A 21990-nucleotide genomic window follows, 5' to 3' on the forward strand; every position below is an offset into this window, starting at 1 on the left:
TTTTTACATTTTGATTTTTAAATATATATTCGTCAAAAGCTTTAAAAAATGAAGCTGAAAGCTTGGAAAATTTAAAGATTAAAAATTGTTTTAATTCTAATTAAATCAGTTTAATCCTATTTTTTTTAACTTGAAAATGGTAATTTAGTAATATCATATGATATTTGTGATTTAGATAATTTTTCAATATTAAATTGGTTTAATCTTAATTAAAATATTAGTTCAGATATAGATGTGAATTTCAAGGGAATTAAAAATAATATTTAAAGATTACAAAGATATAAATGAAATTCTGCTTTTTTATGTAAAGATATGAATGAAAAGAAATGATTCCTTATCTGCTACAAAGAAGAGGATGTATAAACATTTTAGGTCTACAGTTTTCAAAAAAACAAACATTACCTACAAAAGAAGTCACGCGACTCTTTTTGAAAAAAGACAAACAACACCTTAGATACAAAGAAAATACACAAAAGTTAAAAGTTATTTACCGTCAAACACCCTTTCTATATATATATATATATATATATATATATATATATATATATATATATATATATATATGGAGAAAATCATTATATTATATTATTGTTAACATTTTCAAAGTGACATTTTTCTTTCTTGGTAAGTAGCTCGTTTTCTGAAAAATCTTAAACAAACACTTCTAGATATTTGTTATATGTTTTATAGAAAATATAGGCTTGTTATTTGTTTTTTCAAAACATTCAAAAAGAAAATTAAGTATTAATTTTTGAATTTTATTCGAAAACACTTATAGTATTTCAAACTTGTAAACTATGATTGGTCATCTTCTTTATTTTATAACTATGGAAATGACTTATGTTTTCTTTGCCGAACGAAAAGGGATACCTAGATCGACGGCAAAATTTAAGGAAGACGATAGTTGGAGGGATGTAGTTTCCGACAATAGGAGGATGAAAGGAAAAGAAAGGTGGATTAAGACGGTTGGAGAGAGAGAGAGAGAGAGAGAGAGAGAGAGAGAGAGAGAGAATTGCAGTTTATTTTATTAAAAAATATAAAACCAATAATAAATAAAGGTACAAATAAAATTATGAAAGATAAAAAAGAAATTTAATATTGGTTAGAGACGAAAAAACACAATAGAAAAAATAATACAAAGTAAAAGTTAAAGAGTAATTTAGCCTAAGATGAATTCAATAATTTTCTTTAAATTGTTAGAGTAAATTACTAATTTGTTTTTCTTAATTTCCTTGAATATAATAGGTGGACTCTATTCATTTTCTTTTTGCATCACTTTTTAAATTTTAAGACTTGCTTTAATCTCTTGAATTGAAAGATGGATAGTAAAAAAGGTGGGATTTCTTATATTATATGTTACAACACATAATATAGACGTTTAAAAGGATAACTAATTATATGATTCATATATATTTGGTCACTTAACTTTTTTTGGTTTACAGTTATCTCTTAAACTTTTTTTTGTTAAAAATATACCACTATTACGTGCAATAGCACGTAAAACTTGTTTTGGGGATTTGAGTTCCATCTCCGATAACATTTCTGACGAACGTAAGCTTTGGCGGACGCCCAAAATCGGTTTTGTTCAAAGATAAAGGTCTTTCACATCCTTTAGTCACCGACACCTTTTTCTCCTCCTTCACATCCCCTCTCCACCCTTTGAATAGTTGCTAAGCTCCAGACTTCAAAAATCATGTATTACACTTCAAAGTACAATCTTGTATCATGTATCAGACTTCAGAAAAGAATCATAATTCAAAATCATACATTACTCTTCAAAGTAAAATCGTTTTTTGGAAAAACAGGAGAAAAATCGAACCTAGTGGTTCAGCGGCGGCTCACGACGGTTCTGCAGCGGCGACGCATCGGTGACTTTCTGCTAGTCCGACGATGCAGCAATAATGGACTCGTGATGGAGCAACATACCTTGGTCGTACGACAATTCAATGATGTAACGTCCCAAAAATCTAAGGTAAATTTTTTTTTTGTACTTAATTCAACCAAAACATTCAATCATTACATTCAAAACAGTGACAGTGTCAATAGTATTCCAATAACATCAAAGTGGCAAAAAAAAATCATAAATATGAAATCTCCTGTGGATGCGATGCAACCATGCCATACTCTTCCCCTTGGAACTCGAAGTACCTGAAATATTTAAACCACAAAACTGTAAGCACAAAGTTTAGTGAGTTCCCCAAAATACCACATGTTATACATAATGCGTCTATTTCAACCCAAAAAGGTGTTATGGGCCAAATCATAGTCTTACACCCTGCCATGGGCCAAATCATGGTATTTACTTGTACAAGTGTCAGGGGCTAGATCTTGGTCTTCCATACAATTGATAAGGGCCAAACCCTGGTCTTTTATGCAAATGCTAGGGGCCAAACCCTGGTCTTTCATACAATGTCAGGGGTCAAACCTTGGTGTTTCATACAAATAGTAAGGGCCAAACCCTGGTCTTCCATGCAAGTATCACAAAGACAACTAGCATCTTATATAGTATAGTGAGAAAACTCACCTCACAACAAAGTAGTCAGCTAGTAAGCTCACACAGTTGAAAATCGGGTGCTACATACCTCTTACAGAATCATACAAGGTATACCCTTAATCCACCCTCCAAAAACTATCAATTTCCCTAAAAGTCAAACCCGATTAAAAGTCAACGTCAGTTGACTTCCATGTCGTGGTCATCCCTTGGCCACGTCGTGGGACCTTCTCAACAAAACAGTTGTGATCTCCATTTTTTCCATCTCGTGACACCCAATTTTTCACGTCGTGGCAATAAGCTGAAAACAACTATTTGCTCTAGCTCTTAATCGGTTAAGTCCTTAGCCCATACTTTCTAGAAGGCTTCTAGGGGCTCAAAGGGGTCATAGAATCTAAACTTTATGGATATGCAAGCCCCATGCAAGTTCTTCCCCAAACTATGTCAAAAGTATTAGAAAAGGGACCTAAAGCTCATACATGATTACCAAAACTACACCAATTCTAGATCTAGTAGATATAATGACCAAGGGACCAAGATAAGCCATAAAGTTGCAAACTTTATCACTTTCATCCATTCAAAACTCAAATATGGACCAAAACATGCCAAATAACCTAGATCTAAAAGAATGACATCACTAAGAAAAGAACTTGAGAACTCACAAATGGTCTATAATATGCACACAAGGAGTAGGGCTGAGTAGCTTGCTTGATCTATGCACAAGAGATCCTTCTTCTTCTTCTTTCCAAGGCCACAAAAACACCAAAATGAGCTCCAAAACTTGCAAGGAGGATAGGGTTGCTCAAGAACACTATAGGAGGTGATGGAGACTGAGAGTGTAAGAAACCCTAACCATCACATCCTTTAAATAGGGCCTTGAGCCCGAAAAATTCGGGTTTAACCTCCGGTCGTCATCACGTCGTGGTCACTAAATGCATACGTCGTGATGGCATAAGTGAGATACGCGTCTCATGCAGGTCATGCCACGTCGTGGTGATAACTCCACCACGTTGTAGCCATCCAAAACTAATAAATTACTTTAAAATTCATACCTCAAAGGTCCGGATGTTACAAATGATGATGGAGGTTTAGATGTGGCAGGATTGTGGTCGTCTGACGAAGGAGATGTTGTAGAAGTAATTGTGATAGATAAGAGGATTTGGAAGACATAGTTTCTAGGGTTAAGAGCATCCACGACTTCCAAAGCCTTTGCAAGTGTGTTCAATATCTGATGTGGCCGGAGAAGATGACCAGAGATGTCGCCAAAGGTAAAGAATGTCGGAGGTGGAACTTAAACCCCCACAATATAGGTTTTACCTGCTATTACGCTATTACAGGTAATAATGATATGTTTTAAACAGAAAAGAAGTTTAATAGTTAACAGTCTGTAAAAAAAATTAAATGACAAATTTATATATAGGAAAAAATTAAATGACAAATATGTATAAAAAATATAACCGGTTACCTTTCAAGTTATTATCCTTATAAAATGACATACAAAGGATAACGACATTTTTATTTTAAGCAGTTTGTCGGCGTCTCTTGTTTATACTTTATATCACCATAACATTGTAGGTTGACAAATGAATCACACTTTTTTATAGTTTGACAAGCGTTCAATATTGATTGTGTTGGTGCCTCATTTATTTAGACCATCCGTTATACCAACCACATACCACATATGTGGTGGGTGCCACATCAGCACCACATTCCACTACCACTAACATGGAATACCTACCACTAAACATGTCACTCCACCTCATTTATTTTATTTTAATTTAATTCAAAAATACATTAACACACAATAACACATATTTTTTTAATTAAATTTAATTCAAAAACATAATAAAACATATATTTTTTTAAACTAGTTCTTTATTCATTGAAATAAGATTACATTAATTTAAAACAAACAACATAAAATAAAAAAAATAATAAAAAACCTTAAAAATGCAACCACAAACAACTTAAACTAGTTTTTAAACCTTATTTTTAATCACTAAATTTTGGGCACTCTTTTAATTTTCGCCAAGCTTTGACGTATTTAAACGGTGTGTGTTTCGTGTCTTCATATTGGTGCATGACCACAACAAACGGGTCGCCTTCGTGTACGTTGTTTATAACAAAGTTATAAATACCATTGAATTCAAGGCATTTAACCCTCATATCACGATACTTCAAACATGTTTCATCAAGACTACGACTTTGACAACACATTAAATCATGGAAAACGTTTCCAACTGTTACCCAAAAATTAGGATGCGTTACTGGGTCTTCTGAAGCCGCTATCCATGCTCGTGGTAAGTTCTCTTCTTCATTTTCTGACCAATTCATCCTTTTACGAGCCATTGGTTTTGAAAGAATGCAAAAGAAGTGTGAGATTGTGTGAGAAAAGAAAGAAGAAATTATGTGAGTATGTTTAATAGAAAGTGTGGTATTTATAGAAGTTTAATATGTTTGAAAGGTTAAAAAAAAATCCGTTACAAATAAACTAGCCGTTGCAGCATCGACCAATAGCAAATTCCGTGTGATTTCATGGAACACACAACGCCCAACCACGACCATGATTGACCCTGACCTGGATGGTGTGCACCGTCGTGGTCTTGGTCCACATATACCGCGAGCCTTCTCGTCGAACACACAAAAGGAGTCACACATGAACCCGGTTTTGATAACGTGTGCTGGGTCCAGTATATAATCCAATGTAAAAATACTCGGTAGTACCTTACCGAGTCATGTCCAACTCGCCCGAAGATGCGTCACAAAAGAGCATATATCAAGTTAACGAAACGAACTTTTTGCAGCCCCGGTGTGCCAAATTTGCAACAGTTAACCGATCGGCGGGGATTCCACCAACCCATTTTGAACCTCGAAGATGAGGCATACACCCGTCTTCTAAGAATATGTCTGCAGAACTGCAAACAAATTCAATCCCGCAGGCTGTTCGACGAATTGCCACAAAGACTCGAACACGCCTCCAGAGCCGTTAAACTCATCCATGCCCAAAGTTTGATACTTGGTTTTGATTCACAAGGGAAACTTGGCAATGCCATTGTCGATTTGCATTCAAAATGCGGCAACATGGCCTTTGCTCAGAAAGCTTTCGAGAGGTTGGAACGAAAAGATACATTGTCTTGGAACCCAATTTTATCAATGTACTCGAGGCGCGGAATGTTAGAAAAAGTCGGACAACTATTTTGCTACATGCAGGTTTCCGGGGTGTATCCAAATCAGTTCACTTATGCAATTGTTTTATCGGTTTGTGCTAGATTGACGGACATCGTGTTGGGAAAAACAGTACACGCACACGTTATCAAAACAGGGTTCATGTGTGACTCCTTTTGTGAAGGATCACTTATCGACATGTATTCAAAATGTGGCCTTGTTCATGATGCATGTGAGATATTTGATGGGTCTGTATGCCCTGACACCGTTTCTTGGACAGCGATGATTGCTGGTTATGTTCAAGTTGGTTTTCCCGAAAAGGCACTAAGATTATTCCACGATATGTTGAAACTGGGCCATATACCAGACCAAGTAGCATTCGTAACTGTCATAAGCACATGTGTTGAATCAGGACATCTTGATGATGCACGCCATCTGTTCGACAAAATGCCCAATCCAAATGATGTAGCATGGAATGTCATGATTTCAGGGCATGCCCGTGAAGGGTATTACGATTTAGCTATTGATTATTTTCAAAGCATGACTAGATTTGATCTGAAACCCACAAGGTCCACTCTAGGAAGTGTTTTGAGTGCTATTGCAAATACATTTGATCTTGACTGTGGTTCACAAGTTCATGCTCAAGCAACCAAACGAGGGTTATCTTCCAGTGTTTATGTGGGAAGTGCCTTAATCAATATGTATGCAAAATGTCAAGAAATGGGTCCCGCTAGGAGTGTCTTTGATTCATTAGATGAGAAAAATATTGTTTTATGGAACACAATGCTTGGAGGTTATGCCCAAAATAAAGATTCTGATCAAGTGATTAGTCTATTCATAAACATGAGACATTCTGGTTTCCAACCCGATGAATTCACTTACACCAGCGTTCTAAGTGCATCTTCTTCTCTAAAAAATCCTGAAATAGGGAAACAATTTCATTCACTTGTCATCAAGAACAAGTTGCATATGAACTTATTTGTGGGAAATGCATTAGTAGACATGTATGCAAAGTCTAGCTCTTTACACGATGCTATAAAACAGTTTAACATGATCAAGAACCGAGATAATGTTTCTTGGAATGCAATTATCGTTGGATTCGTTCAGGAAGAAGAAGAAGAGTTGGCTTTCAGCATGTTTCAGAGAATGCGAAATGACGGGTTTGCCCCTGATGAATACTGCTTTGCGAGCATACTCAGTGCTTGTGCAAATATTCAATCTTTAAACAAAGGCAAACAATTGCATTCCCTATCAGTCAAATATAATATGGAAACCAGTCTTTATGCTGGAAGCTCTCTTCTTGATATGTATTCCAAGTGTGGGGTTGTTTCCGATGCTCAAAAAGTTTTCGATTCCATTCCGGTGAAAAGTGTAGCTTCTATAAATGCTTTAATTTCTGGATATGCTCACAATAACATCGAGGTATCTGTAAACCTTCTTAGGAACATGCAGTTTCAAGGATTGAATCCATCAGAAGTTACATTAGCAAGCATATTAGACGGATGCAACGAGCCTTCCAAATTAAATCTCGGTAGACAAATTCACAATTTAGCGATAAAATACGGTTTTGAAAATGAATTCTTTTCGGTATCTCTTCTCGGAATGTATTTCAAATCCCGGGCAGAATCAGATTCCATGGTTGTCTTCTCGGAATTATCAATTCCGAAGAGCACGGTTTTATGGACCGTTGCAATATCCGGATTCGCCCAAAACGATTCCGGTGACGAGGCGCTCGCGATATACCAACAAATGCGAAGACACAATTCAATGCCGGATCAAGCGACATTTGTCAGTGTCCTAAAAGCATGTGCCACGTCAGCGTCTCTACCCGATGGACGCGGGGTCCACTCGCTTGTTTTCCACACGGGTTTTGACTCGGATGAGTTGACCGGGAGTGGATTAGTCGACATGTATGCTAAATGCGGAGATATCACAAGCTCTTCACAGGTTTTCAAAGAAATGGTCACGAAAAAAGATGTCATCACATGGAACTCGATGATTGGTGGGTATGCGAAAAACGGGTATGCGGAAAACGCGTTGGAGGTGTTTGACCAAATGCGAAAGTCAACCGTAAAGCCCGATGATGTCACGTTTCTTGAAGTGCTCATGGCGTGTAGTCACGCGGGAAAGGTGTCAGAAGGGCGTGAAGTATTTGATACAATGACAAGTTTTTATAAGATTAAGCCACGTATGGATCATGTTTCTTGTTTGATTGATCTTTATGGGAGATGGGGTTATTTGAAAGAAGCTGAGGAGATAATCGATGAACTTGAGTTTAAACCGAATGCGGTTGTTTGGGCTACGTTTCTTGGTGCGTGTAGGATTCATGGGGATAAAAGAAGGGGGAAAAGGGCGAGTGAGGAGTTGTTGAATTTGGAGCCTGAAAGTTCGGCTTCTTATGTGTTGCTTTCGAATATATATGCCGCTTCTGGGAATTGGGAGGAGGTGAATTTAGTGAGGAGGGAGATGAAAGAGAAGGGGGTTAAGAAGCATCCTGGATGTAGTTGGATTAAATTGGGAGGGGAGACTCATTTATTTGTTTCGGGAGATGAGTTGCATTCTAGTTCAGGGGAAATATATGGGGTTTTGAAGGAATTGAAAGGAGTGATGAAGGATGAATCTGGTGTTCTTGATGCTATGGCAGATTAAGGACTATTGAAGATCACTATTTTATGTAAAAGACTGGAGATGAGGGTGATGGGTTTATCAATCCAACCCAACTTGATCCGTGTTAACCCTGTACTATTTTATTATTTTCAACATTTTAGTTTAATTACTTAAATATAAAAGAAATAGAAGACTAGAGTTTCCCTTAGGGTGTCATTGTTCCAAGATTTAAAATATTCAAACCTTAAAATATGGAGAAGTGTTTTGCAAAATAAGCGAAGCTTAAAATGTGCACCAAGTCTTTTGATACTTGCAAGTAATAATCTCCTCGATCGTCTACTACAAATACCAACCACTCTACCCTTTGCTACACATCAATTCAATTAATCCATTATCCATTTCACTCATCTCTTTTTCAAATTTACGAATTACAAAATGGCTTCTTATCAAACTCAATATTACTTCCCTCATTTTCCTCCACCGTCATCTCCTCATTTTGCATCACCACCACCTCCTGCAACCCCTACACCTTCACCACAGCCTCCACATACTATCCCACCACCACCACATGCTGTGCCACCATCACCACCACATGCCATCCCACCACCACCATCTCCTCCACATAAGATCCCTCCACCACCACCACATGCCATCCCACCACCACCTCCTCCACATAAGATCCCTCCACCGCCTCCACATATGATCCCTCCACCACCACCACCTCCAGCTGCTCCGGGGAACCATACCACAATCATTGTGGTGGTGTTTGTCTCGTGTGGTGGTGTTTTCTTCTTGGCATTTTTCGTGGCGGCATTGTGGTGTTTTCTCAAGAAGAAGAAGAAGGTGGTTCGCAAGGCTGAAAATGTGCATATTGATGAACACCGACATGTGGCAGAGAGAATGGTACAAGGACCACATGGGACTGAAAGTGTGATACTTTCTGTGGAAGATGATATACACATTGAAGAAGATATAAGGAAGAGTGAGTTGGAGAATTTCAGAAAAGGGTTGCATTTGAATTCCGGCAATATTGCTGGTGTGGTTGATGCTGGAGAACCATCCTCTAGTTCCGGCCATCACCACCTGCCTGGTCAGAAGTCTTGAAATCGGATTACAAAAGTTTCTATGGCAGCGCAAGCTATAATTAACTCAAAACAAATTTGTAAAAAATTGAAATAAAACTTTGTATTAATGTTGTGTGAGGAAAAATTATAGGGTTTGTGGTGTAGGAAAAATTATAGGGTTTGTGGTGGAGATCTGGATATCAACTTGGATCGTGAGAACATTTTCCGAACTGATATTTCTACCCTATGTCTGAGTTGCAAAAAATTCAGCCTAGGATAATCCAAGTGGACACTTACGATTCTAGGCACAGAAATCGTAAGCCAATTTGCTAGAAAGATTCTGTGAGAGTTTGAAGAAAACGAGAGCTAATTTTCGGATGTCACTTCACAACAAGAAGAGTCGTTTATATAATAACCGAAAATAGGGTTTCATAAGGGTTGAGCCGTCATTAGTTGCTTTGGAAGCAAGTCAGGGTAATCCGGATTAATGAGGATTTAGGGTTACCAAAACTAACGAGTTTCGTTAGTTTTACCATAATCACCATCGAGAATCTGAATTTTTCACGATTCTAGGGTTTCATTAGCGGGACCCCAGCCAGGGGCTCTGCCCCTTGGACCCCGCTAGGGGCGCTGCCCTAGACCCCGGCAAAGGGGCGCCGCCCCTTTAGAAACCCCGGACCTAGGGGCGCTGCCCCCGGACCCCCGACTTGTCGTCGAACCGGCTTCTAATTCGATCTTATACATGCGTGCACTCCGCACCAACCCGTACATATATTAGAGTACAAATTATGAAGCCCCTTAGCTCACATGTTAGTTCCAGTTACATAAAATGACATGGTGACACTAAAATCACCAACACCTGGATGCATGATCAACCACGAGGTGACACTTCAAGTTCTTAGGCACAAAAAGTTATGCAATACAATGTTCAAATTCTTAAGAGACCAATTGTCTTGTATGTAACTATGGCATCCACAATATATTAAAAATGGGTTGTCCAACCACCCACAACGGCATTCCTGATTTGTGGGGTTATGGGTGAGGGGGCTCGACATGGAGAATTGCTATGCAAAAAACTATTCAACTTCGCACCCTTTTTCTAGCTGTCTCTAAATGATTTCGACTTGGTTCGCTTATTGGGAGGTGCTTACAAAGTCTTACTCCAGTTTAGTCATCGTCATCAGGTAGGGTTACGACACACCCAAAATGCATTAAACTCTATAAAGTTTAATGAATTACCATATTAGCATTCAATTTTTCATACAACCTTATCATTTAATTCCTAAAAAACATTTAACTTTATAAAATTCAATGAAATTTTTTTAAAAAAAAACTAAAAAGTAACCTTATCATTTAATTCCTAAAAAACATTTAACTTTAATTATAAAATTCAATAATATTTAATAAAATAAAACTAAAAAGTTTTCCCATTAAATGCTAACTTGGCAACTCACTATCGTCCGGTTAAATCATTGGATGCTAAGTGAACGTTTCATCTCATGCAACCACTCCGTTAAATCATGTATTATGAATGTTCTTAGTATATATACATGCAGGACCCATAAAATGGATAAGGATAATAAAATTATGGTGATTTGAAAGTAACAAATACTTATTCAACAGTTAACATCGAACCATCTTCTAAAGTTAACATCGAACCAATCAGACCAATTTCTAAAGTTTTCAGAAGACACCTAAACATCAAAAGTTGAGAACATAGTACTAAGAGGGTGTTTGGCTAAGCTTATTAGCTTATTAGCGGTTCCACACCGCTATAAGCTAAAAAAAATGTTTGCATAAAAATAGCTTATTGCGAAGCGGAACCGCTAATAAGTCATTTTTTCAAATGGAAGAAACAAGACAACATTGGTAACATTTTCTTTTCTTTTCTTATTTTATTTATTTATTTATTTATTTTATTTTTTGTGATAATGAGACGATCGAAACCCTTTTTGATCTAGGTTACGTTGTAACCACTAGGTAGCTTCTAAACAAAGCCGAGCTATTTTTTGAACAAAAAATAATTGTAGATAGAAAAATCAACTTATAATCATTAATTTTAAGTTAAATGTTAGCAACAATATCTTTTAGCTACGATACATTGTCGCTGTACCTCCTCGATCTGGAAATTTTATGTTAACAGAAACTGGAAGGTAAAAATTCCCGCCTATACTACGCCATGTCGTCCATGAAAGTTCAAAATTTCAAAATCTTTTAGAAACACTACAGGGAAAACATGTGTTCATTGCAAATCATATATACAATGACGACTCGTTCCTAAAGATATTGTCAGTAAAACAACATTTTCTTGTAGTGGGTTTAACATATTGATCGACCAAACGATAGTTTAAAGGTTTGGGGATTAATCAAAAGAACCAAAAATGTTATAAATCCATGAAATAAAGATAAAAGTTACAAAAAAGATTATTTTCGATCGTTGACTGTAAAATAATATTAATCTTAATATTCACAACAAAACGCATATTCATCTCCATTAAAAAAAATGCAAGATTATATTCTGAAAACAGGAGTAATTAAGCTCCAAATCTAAAAACAAATACAAGGGAATAAAAGACAAAAACATTAACAATGTCAACAGAACTGAACAGGTCCTTGGTCCTTCCTATATATATGTTCTGCATGTCATTATGTATCATTGATGTATGCTATCTGCCAAATTATTAGTATATCGTTTCCATATTTTATCAAAGATATTAATGGTGTAATTCAATTAGAGTCTGAAGGGTATGAATGAAGGAGTAACACCCAAAGGACGAATCATGCATGCATATAGCATACATGGCACTTGATATCTACAAATGACATTTTATAGGTACACATCCAAATGTCCGATGGGTTTTGCTGATGAAATGTTGTCCTGTCCTTCCTTCTGGCATGATGTACGTCTCTTTGACAGACATATTGCATGGTACCTAGCTAGCTAGCTATAATATTGTCCATTTTTGTGATACTTAATTTGGACAAGTGTTTTGCAATACATTCAAAGCTTAAAATGTGCACCAAGTCTCATGATACTTGCAAGTAATATATGTATCTCCTCATGTACTACAAATCTCCACCTCACTACCCTTTGCAACACATCAATATTCAATTTCACCAATCTCTTTAATAATTTACATATTATAATAATGGCTTCTCTTCAAACTCAATATTTCTTCCCACATTTTCCTCCACCGCCATCTTCCACCCCAACACCGCCATCTCCACCTCATTTTGTATCATCACCACCTCCTACCATCCGTAGACCTTCTCCACCGCCTCCACATACCATCCATTTCCCACCACCACAGCACATTGTACCACTGCCGCATATGATTCTAACACCGACACCCCATACAATTCCACCACCACCACCTCCTCCTCCTCCATCTGCTCCAGGTAAGGGCGCCACAATCATTGTGGTGGTGTTTGTCTCATGTACTGGTGTTTTCTTCGTGGCGATTGTTATGGCGGCACTGTGGTGTTTTCTCAAGAAAAAGAAGAAGATGGTTTGCAAGGCAGAAAATGTGCACATCGATGAGCACGGAAAGGTGACAGAGAGTAAAGTACAAGGATCACATGGGACTGAAACTGAGATACTTTCTGTGTAAGACGATATAGGTAGACATTGAAGAAGATATAAGGAAAAGTCAAGTGGAGAATTTCAGAAAAGGGTTGCATTTGAATTCTGGTGACAACTACATTGTTGATCACGGCCAGAAATTAACCCTGAAATTGGATTTTTCAAGTTTCTATGGTGGCGCAAGAAATTGGTGAAATAGGATTTTACTAATTAATGTTGCGTGCAATCTTTTTTCATTTTCATGTACTGATTTATATATGAAGGTGCGTTGACTTTCTTTGCCAAATGACAACTTCATGACTGGTCGGTGATTCCGGGATTTCAAAGAAGTGCGTTGACTTTCTACCATTTCTCTTCTTGAAAACATTCTTTAAATATGAAATCGTATTCTTTATAAAAAATAAAGGTATGCATCTTAAAATGTTATTATTAATTACATATTTCTACCAGCCAACGACTCACACGAATCATGTTAATGAATCTACCATTTACGTTATACCCTAAACCATAAATATTTACTATAATGGATCCCCTATGACCTTTCACGATTGTAGTCACATATAATCACCTTTCACACTTGCACTGCAGAGAGCTACTCAACATATGCACCATCCTGCAAACTCAAAACAAATCATACAAACGTTACAGTTTTTGTCTATTCACATTGTCTCAATCCAATGCACATACGCTAAATGCAACACAAATCATAGATAATGAAATATTCTCAAGGAAACAGACATGGAAAACCAAAAATATTAGAGAAAATAATAAGCCATATCTATCTATAATCAAATCTTTAACAAGGCCAAAAGTCACAAATATAACTCACCCGACCTGAAGCCATATCTATAATCAACTTATAGATTTATTTCACTTCCCATGATTTTCTAGCTCCAGTTCCCATCATAATCATTCAAGTGAACTGAACTAAGCCCGACTGTTTTCTGAACCCTTTCATGAAACATCAAATTCCTCAAACTTTCTGCCTTTTCCCATCTTTCTGAAGCAGCATACATATTTGACATAACCACATAACCACACTGAGTTAACTCGGCGTTCACTTTCTCAACCACCCGGTTTGCCATTTCCATATCCGAGTGAACTCGACATGCACCAAGCAAAGCCCCCCAAACCGACTCATTCGGTCTCACGGGCATCTCGGTCACTACCCGATACGCATCTTTCAACCTGCCCGCCCTGCCCAAAATGTCAACCAAACACCCGTAATGCTTCACATTAGCCACCAAACCATATTTCCCCATCTTACCAAAAGTCTCCAATCCCTCTTCAACAAATCCCGCATGTGCACAAGCCGATAAAACCGATAAAAATGTGATTTCATTAGGTGTCACTTTAGATTTCTCCATTCTATCAAAAAACTCAAGAGCTTCTCTACAATGACCATGGATTGTAAATCCCGAAATCATAGCGTTCCAACAAGAATCGTTTCTTTCAGATTCCATCATGTCTTCAAATATTAATCTTGCATTCATCAAATCACCACATTTTGCATACATATCGACTAAACTATTCAAAACAAAGATATTAACTTTGATTCTTTTTTGAATAATCATATCGTGAAGATCTTTACCTGTTTTTAATGACCCCAATTGGGCACAAGCCGATAAAGCACTTGTAAACGAGACTTCATCTGGTTCAAACCCATCGGATTCCATTTTGGCAAATGCTTCTAGAGCTTTCTCACAAAGACCGTTTTGAGAGTACCCGGAAATCAACGAATTCCAGTTCACAAGATTCCGGAATGGAATCCGATTGAAGATGGTTTCCCCGGATTCCACATCACCTTTCTTGAAATACCCTGAAACCATTGATGACCAAACGAAGAAGTTTCTTTCTGGCATGGCCTCGAATACATCTTCAGCAGCTTTCATGTCTCCATTACTTGCGTACGCATCAACCATAACAGTCCAAGTCATCACATTTTTCAGTGGGAATGGAACTTGATCGAAGAAAGACCTTGCCATGATTGTATCCCCTGTTCTTGCATACCCTGTGATCATTTCGATCCAAGAAACTGATGTCCTGTCAGACATCTTGTTAAATAACTGTAAGGCAGGTTGTGTTTCTCTGTTCTTCATATATCCACTTATCATGGCATTCCATGTGACAACGTTCTTCACAGGCATTTCATCGAACACTTTGCGGGCGTCGATCACGTTACAGCATTTACCATACATGTTCACCATTGAGGTTCCCACCACTACATCAGACAGCAGTCCAGCTTTGATTGATTCGGAATGCAGCGACTTTCCGTAGTTATTCAGGGAGAGAATTGCACAAGCTTTGAAAACCAAAGGGAGTACACTCAGCAGATTAAGTGGGTTTCGACGATTTTGGGTGTAAATTAAAAGAGCTTCTTTTGGTGCACCATCAGAGATGCGATCTCTAATGGATGAATACAAGTTTGATGATGGGTTTGGGTGATAGATCCTGTTGCAGAAAACTGATGTTTTTTCGACTAATTGGGAGTCTGTTTGGATATTAATTTTCAAATCTAAGCGGGTTTCTCTGCACATTTGGCTACGTCATTCCTTGATCGCATCGGAGTCTCTTACCAGCTCCTCAATGGGAGCTTCATCACCTTCAAGCTGTTCAGATGGTAATTTTGACCCATTTTGTTTGGTTGTATTATACGTTCAAATTGGGTCTATGAAAATGAGTTCGCTCAAAGACTCAAAGTACATCCGAATAGTTATAGTGAATCGCATTTTGGGTATACGTACAAATGGCGAATGTCCCACATGTTAAAATTATATAATTTAAATTTTAATAATTATATGTTTGTGAAAAAAAAATTATTTTATTCATATTAATTATAAAATAATAATTATTATATTAAATTAATAAATAAAACTATAATTATTTTGAATAATATTACACATTGACATTTATGCATTAATAAATCATAAATATAATTTTTGGTTATCGTTATTTTTAACTAGTGTTAACCTGAATTAATTTAAATTTTATTTATTTGACCACCTTTTAATTTCCATCGAATGATTCTTTAAAGACAAAATTGCAAAAATGGTCAATGTGGTATGCATTTTCTTTGGGTTTTAGTCCAAACCATGACTTTTTTTGGATTGGTGGTCCTTTTGAGCTAGTTTACATGCAGTTTTAGTCCCTGTCCAAATTAAAAAGACTATTATACCCTTAATGAATTTAGTTTTCATTTTTCTTTCACTTTTTAAAATTAATATTATTATTAAATATAAAACCGGGTCCACTTCTCTCTCTCTCTCTCTCTCTCTCTCTCTCTCTCTCTCTCTCTCTCTCTCAAAAGAAAGCCAAACCTCCTACCTACTTCTTCATCTTCCTCAATCTATATATGATGAACAAACATACACATTGTTCATCGATGGCTGCATAACCAAATGTAGGGACTCGTTTTGCCAACACCACCAAATGTACAAAAAGAGGGATTGGGCGTCTTCTTCAATCGATCGGGAAGAAAACGCGGTCGAAGGAGGAAAAAGGGTGGTGGCCCGGTGATGTTAAATCAATCGTGAGGAGGGAAAAGAGGCAGCCACCAGATTCCGGTGATGATCGAGTAAATCGCATGTAGGGGCGCCGATAGATGGCTGTCGCCGACGTCTTCTTTCTCTTCTGGATCGATTGGTAGCAAACACAAAAAGGGGAAAGAATGGTGGTTCTGTGGTGGTGCTCGACGAATCAAAGGGAAGGGACTGCGAAGATCGACTGAAGGAGATGGAGAGGTTTCTTGGCGGTTACTTCGTTGTCCGATTAGAAGAAAACACAAAGGGAGGGAGAGGGTAGAGCAAATCCTAGGCAACACAGCAGGTGGTGGATGGAGACAATGGTTTTTGAATCTGAAATGCCGAGAGGGAGAGGGGCAACAGGTTTTCCGGCGTGTCTTCTCTCGGATGCAAGCTTCTGACGGGGCTATTGCCTTTGATCCATGGTGATAGCGGGGGCATGGGGTTGATTGGGGTGGTTGTGTGAGCCAGATCGTGAAGAAAGGGGAGGGGTCCGTCGAGACCGACGCTTCTTTGTTAGTCGAATCTCCGTCACCTGCTGTCACGAATCTAGTGGAGCAAAACAGCTGCAATGGGTGGTTGGGCAGTGGTTGAAGGAGGAAGAACCATTGTTCATTGTTGCTTTGGCTGGCGAGAGAGAGAGAGAGAGAGAGAGAGAGAGAGAGAGAGAGAGAGAGAGAGATGGGCCCCATAATTTTTATTAATAAAACTTTAAATTAAATAGCAAAAACCATAAAAAATGTATCGGAAGGACATTTTAGTCTTTTCAGTTTTCTGAGGGACCAAAAACGCAACGAAACTAGCTTAAAATGACCACCAATTCAAAAAAATCGTGGTTTGAACTAAAACCCCAAAAAAATACATACCACAAGGACAATTTTTGCAATTTTGTGTTCTTTAAAATATTAACCACTGTTTTGAAAGTAATTTTATATAATTTTTGCAATTTTGTCTTCTTTAGAATATTAACCACTGTTTTGAAAGTAATTTTATATAATTTATAATTATATGTCATTGTTAACTATTATTGTTAAAGCCATTCTAAAAAATTAAATTAAATAATGTCATTATTAAAATTCTTAAAACATAATGATTATGAAATAGAATAAACTTGTGTTTGACTTACAAAATGACATCAAAACCGATTTATATATAGTATAATCTAATTGTGAAATTCATTTATTTCATTTTATATTTTTATGTTTGATAATGACTGTATAGTCATTTGTAATCTATTAAACATAACGGAAGTTGTTAAGTTACTCTACTAATATATAACAAAATATAAATTAAAAATTTTAACATCGTAACATAGCTCGAAAACGTAACCCAAAAAAATCAAACGAACATAAAAACCTCTAGATTCTGTCTTCTTTGTATATGTTTTTTCTCTTTAATTTTGTCTTCTCTTTATAATTTGTATTTATATGTTATTGTTATCTATATAATTATAAATAGAATAACTAACTGTGGAATTTGTTTCAAACATTCACATTTGCCTTGTTGATAATGATTGTATGTCCGTTTATAATTTATGATACATAACAAAAATTATTAAGTTACTCTAATAATATATAGCACAATATATATGAATTAAAAACTTTAACATTATAACATAGCTCCAAAAAGTAGCCAACAAACTCAAACCAATACAAAACATTTTCAAGTTTTGTCGTCTTTATATGTGTATATGTGATTTCTATATGTGATTTGTATTTGTATGTTACTTAAACGACTGGTCTCTTTTATAGTAAAAAAAACTATTTAACTACCAATAATTTAATGCTCATAAATTATATCAGATTAATTTAAATACTTAAATAATATATAAGTTAAAAACTTTTGAAAATTTATTATTAATTAGTTGAAATATGAAGGTTTGTGTAGGTTTCAAATGCATATGGTATAAAAATATAATATATTTTAAATCATATTTTTTTTTGATGACTTCTACTATAACAATTATAAAAACAAAGATACATAAATATATATATATATATATATATATATAATAATAATAATAATAATAATAATAATAATAAAAATAATAACCTTTCAAAGTCGTGTAATACTCGACAAATGTCAAATAAACATGACACCCCTCAAAGAAATAAAAAATTACTTCCAAATTGTCATAATTGAATAAAAATGTAAAATTATTACTAAACATATGATATTATAACATTACAAAATAATTAAGACTAAACTGTACAAATGGTCCATGTGGTTTGCTTAAAATTGTCACTTTGGTCCAAAAAAGTTTGAACTAACACCACAGGTCCAAAGTTTTCATTTTGTTGCGAGTTCGGTCCAAAGCACTTTAAATATTCTTCAAATGACGGATTTGCCCTTTTCTATTTTTTGTCCTTTTCTTTTTTTCCTTTTCTTTTTTTCCTTTACTATTATTTTATTATTTAATTACAAAGGGTTCCACCTTTTCTCTCTCTCTCTCTCTCTCTCTCTCTCTCTCTCTCTCTCTCTCTCTCTCTCTCCGATAGGCAACCAAAAACACCTCCATTGGAGGTGGTGTTCTTGCTATTTTCTGGTAAATAGAGGAGCAACAACCCTTTGTTACTCCTTCTTCCTTTTTCTGTCGAGCAAAGAAGCAAAACACCCCCAAATTTTGTTGTCCAGTTCAGCTCTTGTTCCTTTCTTTTCCTGTTCAGCTTCTATCAAAGAAACCCCCACCGGAGGTGGAGATTTTCCAGCAGACAAGAGGGCAATAGCCCCCTCTAGGGCAGTAAACGAACCAAACGAACACGAACGGGGCTTGTTCATGTTCGTTCGTTTAAGTTAACCGAACTAATGAACGAACACGAACGGTTAAACGAACGAATTTTCTTGTTCATGTTCGTTCGTTTAACAAATTACATTGTTCATGTTCGTTCGTTTATGTTCGTGAACATGCTAAACGAACATAAACAAGCGAACATAAACAAACGAAGATAAACAAGCATATATGAATATAAATGAATATATAATATAGTAATGTAATCAAACACAATTAAACATATATGAAGATAAAAGGAACTTATATGAACGAACATGAGCAAACGTAAACGCAGAACATAAACGAACGTTCATGAACATAATTGAACGAACGAGACCATTGTTCATGTTCGTTCGTTTAACTAAACGAACGAGAATTTGTGTTCATGTTCGTTCGTTTATTAAATAAACGAACATAAACGAACTTCCCGCCGAACGGTTCATGAACAGTTCGTTGAACGTTCAATTCGTTTACAGCCCTAGCCCCCTCGAACCTTCTCTTCTTCTTTCGCTGACTCCATACCCACCTGAACTGTTGTTGATGTTGCCCTGCTTCCATCGTACCATCTCTCTCTCCCCTCCCCCACATTCACATTTCTTTCCGAGACAGAAGAAGTGCAGGAGCTGCTTCAGCAGCCCTTGCTGCTTTCGTTTTGTCCTCCCTCTACGAACCAGTGAGGTCCCCGTAGGTGTTCGTTCCTTGCTCGACAAACCTCGACCACCGGACCAAAAATCTTTGTTGCTTAGGTATTTCTTTCTTTTATGATTTCGTTATCCTTCTCCTTTCTTCAAATTAGTCAAGAACTAGAATTACTCCCTCCTTTGCGATCGATTGCCACCACCCTCCATATATTTTTGCTTCCGATTTCTTTTTCCCCGAATCGAACCAACACGGAAGGCGTGTGTTTGTCTTTGATTGAAACTGAATAGAAGATCTCTTCAGATCTCAGCTCCATGTCACCTTCAACGAGAGTCTCAAATGGGTTTTTTCATCTGTGTAGTGTATATTTGTTTTTACCTTTCAGTGTATGTGAGATTTTGATTTGCTGGTAAAGCGTAGGAAGAAGAAGAAGAAAAGAGAGAGAGAGAGAGAGAGAGAGAGAGAGAGAGAGAGAAGGTGGGACCCTTTGTAATTAAATAATAAAATAATAGTAAAGGAAAAAAAACAAAAAGGAAAAAACAAATAGAAATGGGCAAATCCGTCATTTGAAAAAATTTTAAAGTGCTTTGGACCGAACTCGCAACAAAATGAAAACTTTGGACCTGTGGTGCTAGTCCAAACTTTTTTGGACCAAAGTGGCAATTTTGAGCAAACCACAGGGACCATTTGTGCAGTTTAGTCAATAATTAAACAACACTAATGTATACTAATTTAAAATTTGGTTGCTATTGTGCAAAACAACCAAACACATGTGAGAAACTTGATTGTATCTATTTTCAAAGAAACGATTTAAAACCTCCAACAAAATGTAAGTACCACTAATTTTACCGTTCATGTAATCATGCATATTTACATAAATATGTCAAACAATTTTTCTATTCATGTATGATGTGCCATTTAATTCAAAATCATTTTCAATCCACCCATTGCATCAAATTGAACACCTTCTAAGTTGTTTGAATGAGAAATCTTAATTCTAAAAGAAGATTGTGTCGCTCCGACATATTAGATCATCAGAATCTTCCTTTTAGACATCTAACAACTATAACATTGTCTTCATTTTCATGCACTCTCCATAAAAAACAAAAAGAGAGATAAAAGAATGAATTATGAGTAACCAAGTATGGAAGATAATGTTATTATATAGGCAAAACATTTAGCCTTGCACTTATTTAACATTAATCATTAATATAAAGAATATGAAATTAAAAGACATGAGAGTTTACAATCAATATGGTGTGAATTGTGAGATGGGAGTTTCAAATCAATATGGAGCTTGGAATTGTGCCTCTAATATTATAGATATTTAGATATATAGATATCAATAAAAAAAATTCACATGGGATACAAAATGAATTTGTCTTTTACTCTTTTAGCTCACATTCATGTTTTATAACTTGTGAGTCTCTCGGTTAGATGTCGTTTAGAAATGTGCATTAAACTATCCAAATGATATGATATTTGATAGGTGCATTTTATGCACCTATTTTGCACATTTATTCTTGTCTTTTCATTGCATTTTACTTCACAATTCTTGCATTTAGTTAACTATTTGGGCATGTGCATATTTTATTCGGAATGTCTGGTACTTCACTATTTTTGGTTTATTTTGTAGGCATTATGGATCTTGGAGCATTGGAACTGTTGAGGCGAGCTTGGAGTTTGGAGCTTAGATAGAAGATGGACCGATCGTGTCGTGGAGAAGACCTTGAAGACATAACCCGAGTCGTTGCATTTCATTATAGCAATGGACCATGTTTGAAGCACGGTCTGTGTCACACCGACACGGGTCGTGTTTGTCATTTTCATCACATATTATATTTAAGCATCATGAGTTCGGTTAAAGATAAAATGAAGGCGGAATGAAGATCAGAGGCCAATTGAAGTTTCAACAAAAAGCGGGGTCAAAAAGCACGTTCTGGCAAAAAGCACGGTCAAAAAGCGAGGGCAAAAAGCGCATTCAAAACTCACAGTCTGTTACAAAACTCACGGTCTTAGGCGTAACCATGCTTTTTAATTATGGGCAGTTACGAACTAGTGCTAAAATGTAGGTTTTTTGGCTTATTATTCACAGAACGGTTTTTAGAAGCACTGTGGGCGATTTTGGGAGATTTCTTGGAGTTTTTGAG

The 21990-nt window shown here is 36.4% G+C and overlaps 4 protein-coding genes across 6 annotated transcripts; 3 read left to right on the forward strand and 1 right to left on the reverse strand.

The window, feature by feature from the left end:
- Positions 1-5201: 5201 nt before the first annotated feature.
- LOC145106674 (Pentatricopeptide repeat (PPR) superfamily protein) lies at positions 5202-8471 on the forward strand. The gene has a single exon (XM_079043809.1). It carries the CDS (start codon positions 5246-5248, stop codon positions 8303-8305), a length of 3060 nt encoding a protein of 1019 aa, XP_078899935.1. The 5' UTR covers positions 5202-5245; the 3' UTR covers positions 8306-8471.
- Positions 8472-8644: 173 nt separating this feature from the next.
- On the forward strand, positions 8645-10347 carry LOC145103972 (protein TRACHEARY ELEMENT DIFFERENTIATION-RELATED 7A-like). Its single transcript, XM_079041258.1, has one exon. It carries the CDS (start codon positions 8699-8701, stop codon positions 9365-9367), a length of 669 nt encoding a protein of 222 aa, XP_078897384.1. The 5' UTR covers positions 8645-8698; the 3' UTR covers positions 9368-10347.
- A 1981-nt stretch (positions 10348-12328) lies between these two features.
- On the forward strand, positions 12329-13196 carry LOC145103982 (uncharacterized). Its single transcript, XM_079041265.1, is given in 2 exon segments — positions 12329-12947; positions 12949-13196. Coding segments are annotated over 2 exon segments (747 nt in total). The 5' UTR covers positions 12329-12356; the 3' UTR covers positions 13105-13196.
- Positions 13197-13229: 33 nt separating this feature from the next.
- Positions 13230-15604, reverse strand: LOC145107358 (Pentatricopeptide repeat (PPR-like) superfamily protein). 3 transcript variants are annotated; one of them, XM_079045851.1, is made up of 3 exons: positions 14502-15604; positions 13740-14432; positions 13230-13523 (listed from the first exon to the last, which is right to left on the reverse strand). In XM_079045851.1, exons 1-2 carry the CDS (start codon positions 15445-15447, stop codon positions 13798-13800), a joined length of 1581 nt encoding a protein of 526 aa, XP_078901977.1. In that variant the 5' UTR covers positions 15448-15604; the 3' UTR covers positions 13230-13523; positions 13740-13797. The 3 variants fall into 3 exon arrangements, with proteins under 3 accessions (XP_078901977.1, XP_078901390.1, XP_078900709.1); XM_079045264.1 differs by having other exon boundaries at positions 13745-15604; XM_079044583.1 differs by having other exon boundaries at positions 13740-15604.
- Positions 15605-21990: the final 6386 nt, after the last annotated feature.

The sequence above is a fragment of the Lactuca virosa genome, chromosome 1 (assembly GCF_052849685.1).
Source record: "Lactuca virosa cultivar CGN04683 chromosome 1, Lactuca_virosa_CGN04683_v6, whole genome shotgun sequence".
Lineage (NCBI taxonomy): Eukaryota > Viridiplantae > Streptophyta > Magnoliopsida > Asterales > Asteraceae > Lactuca > Lactuca virosa.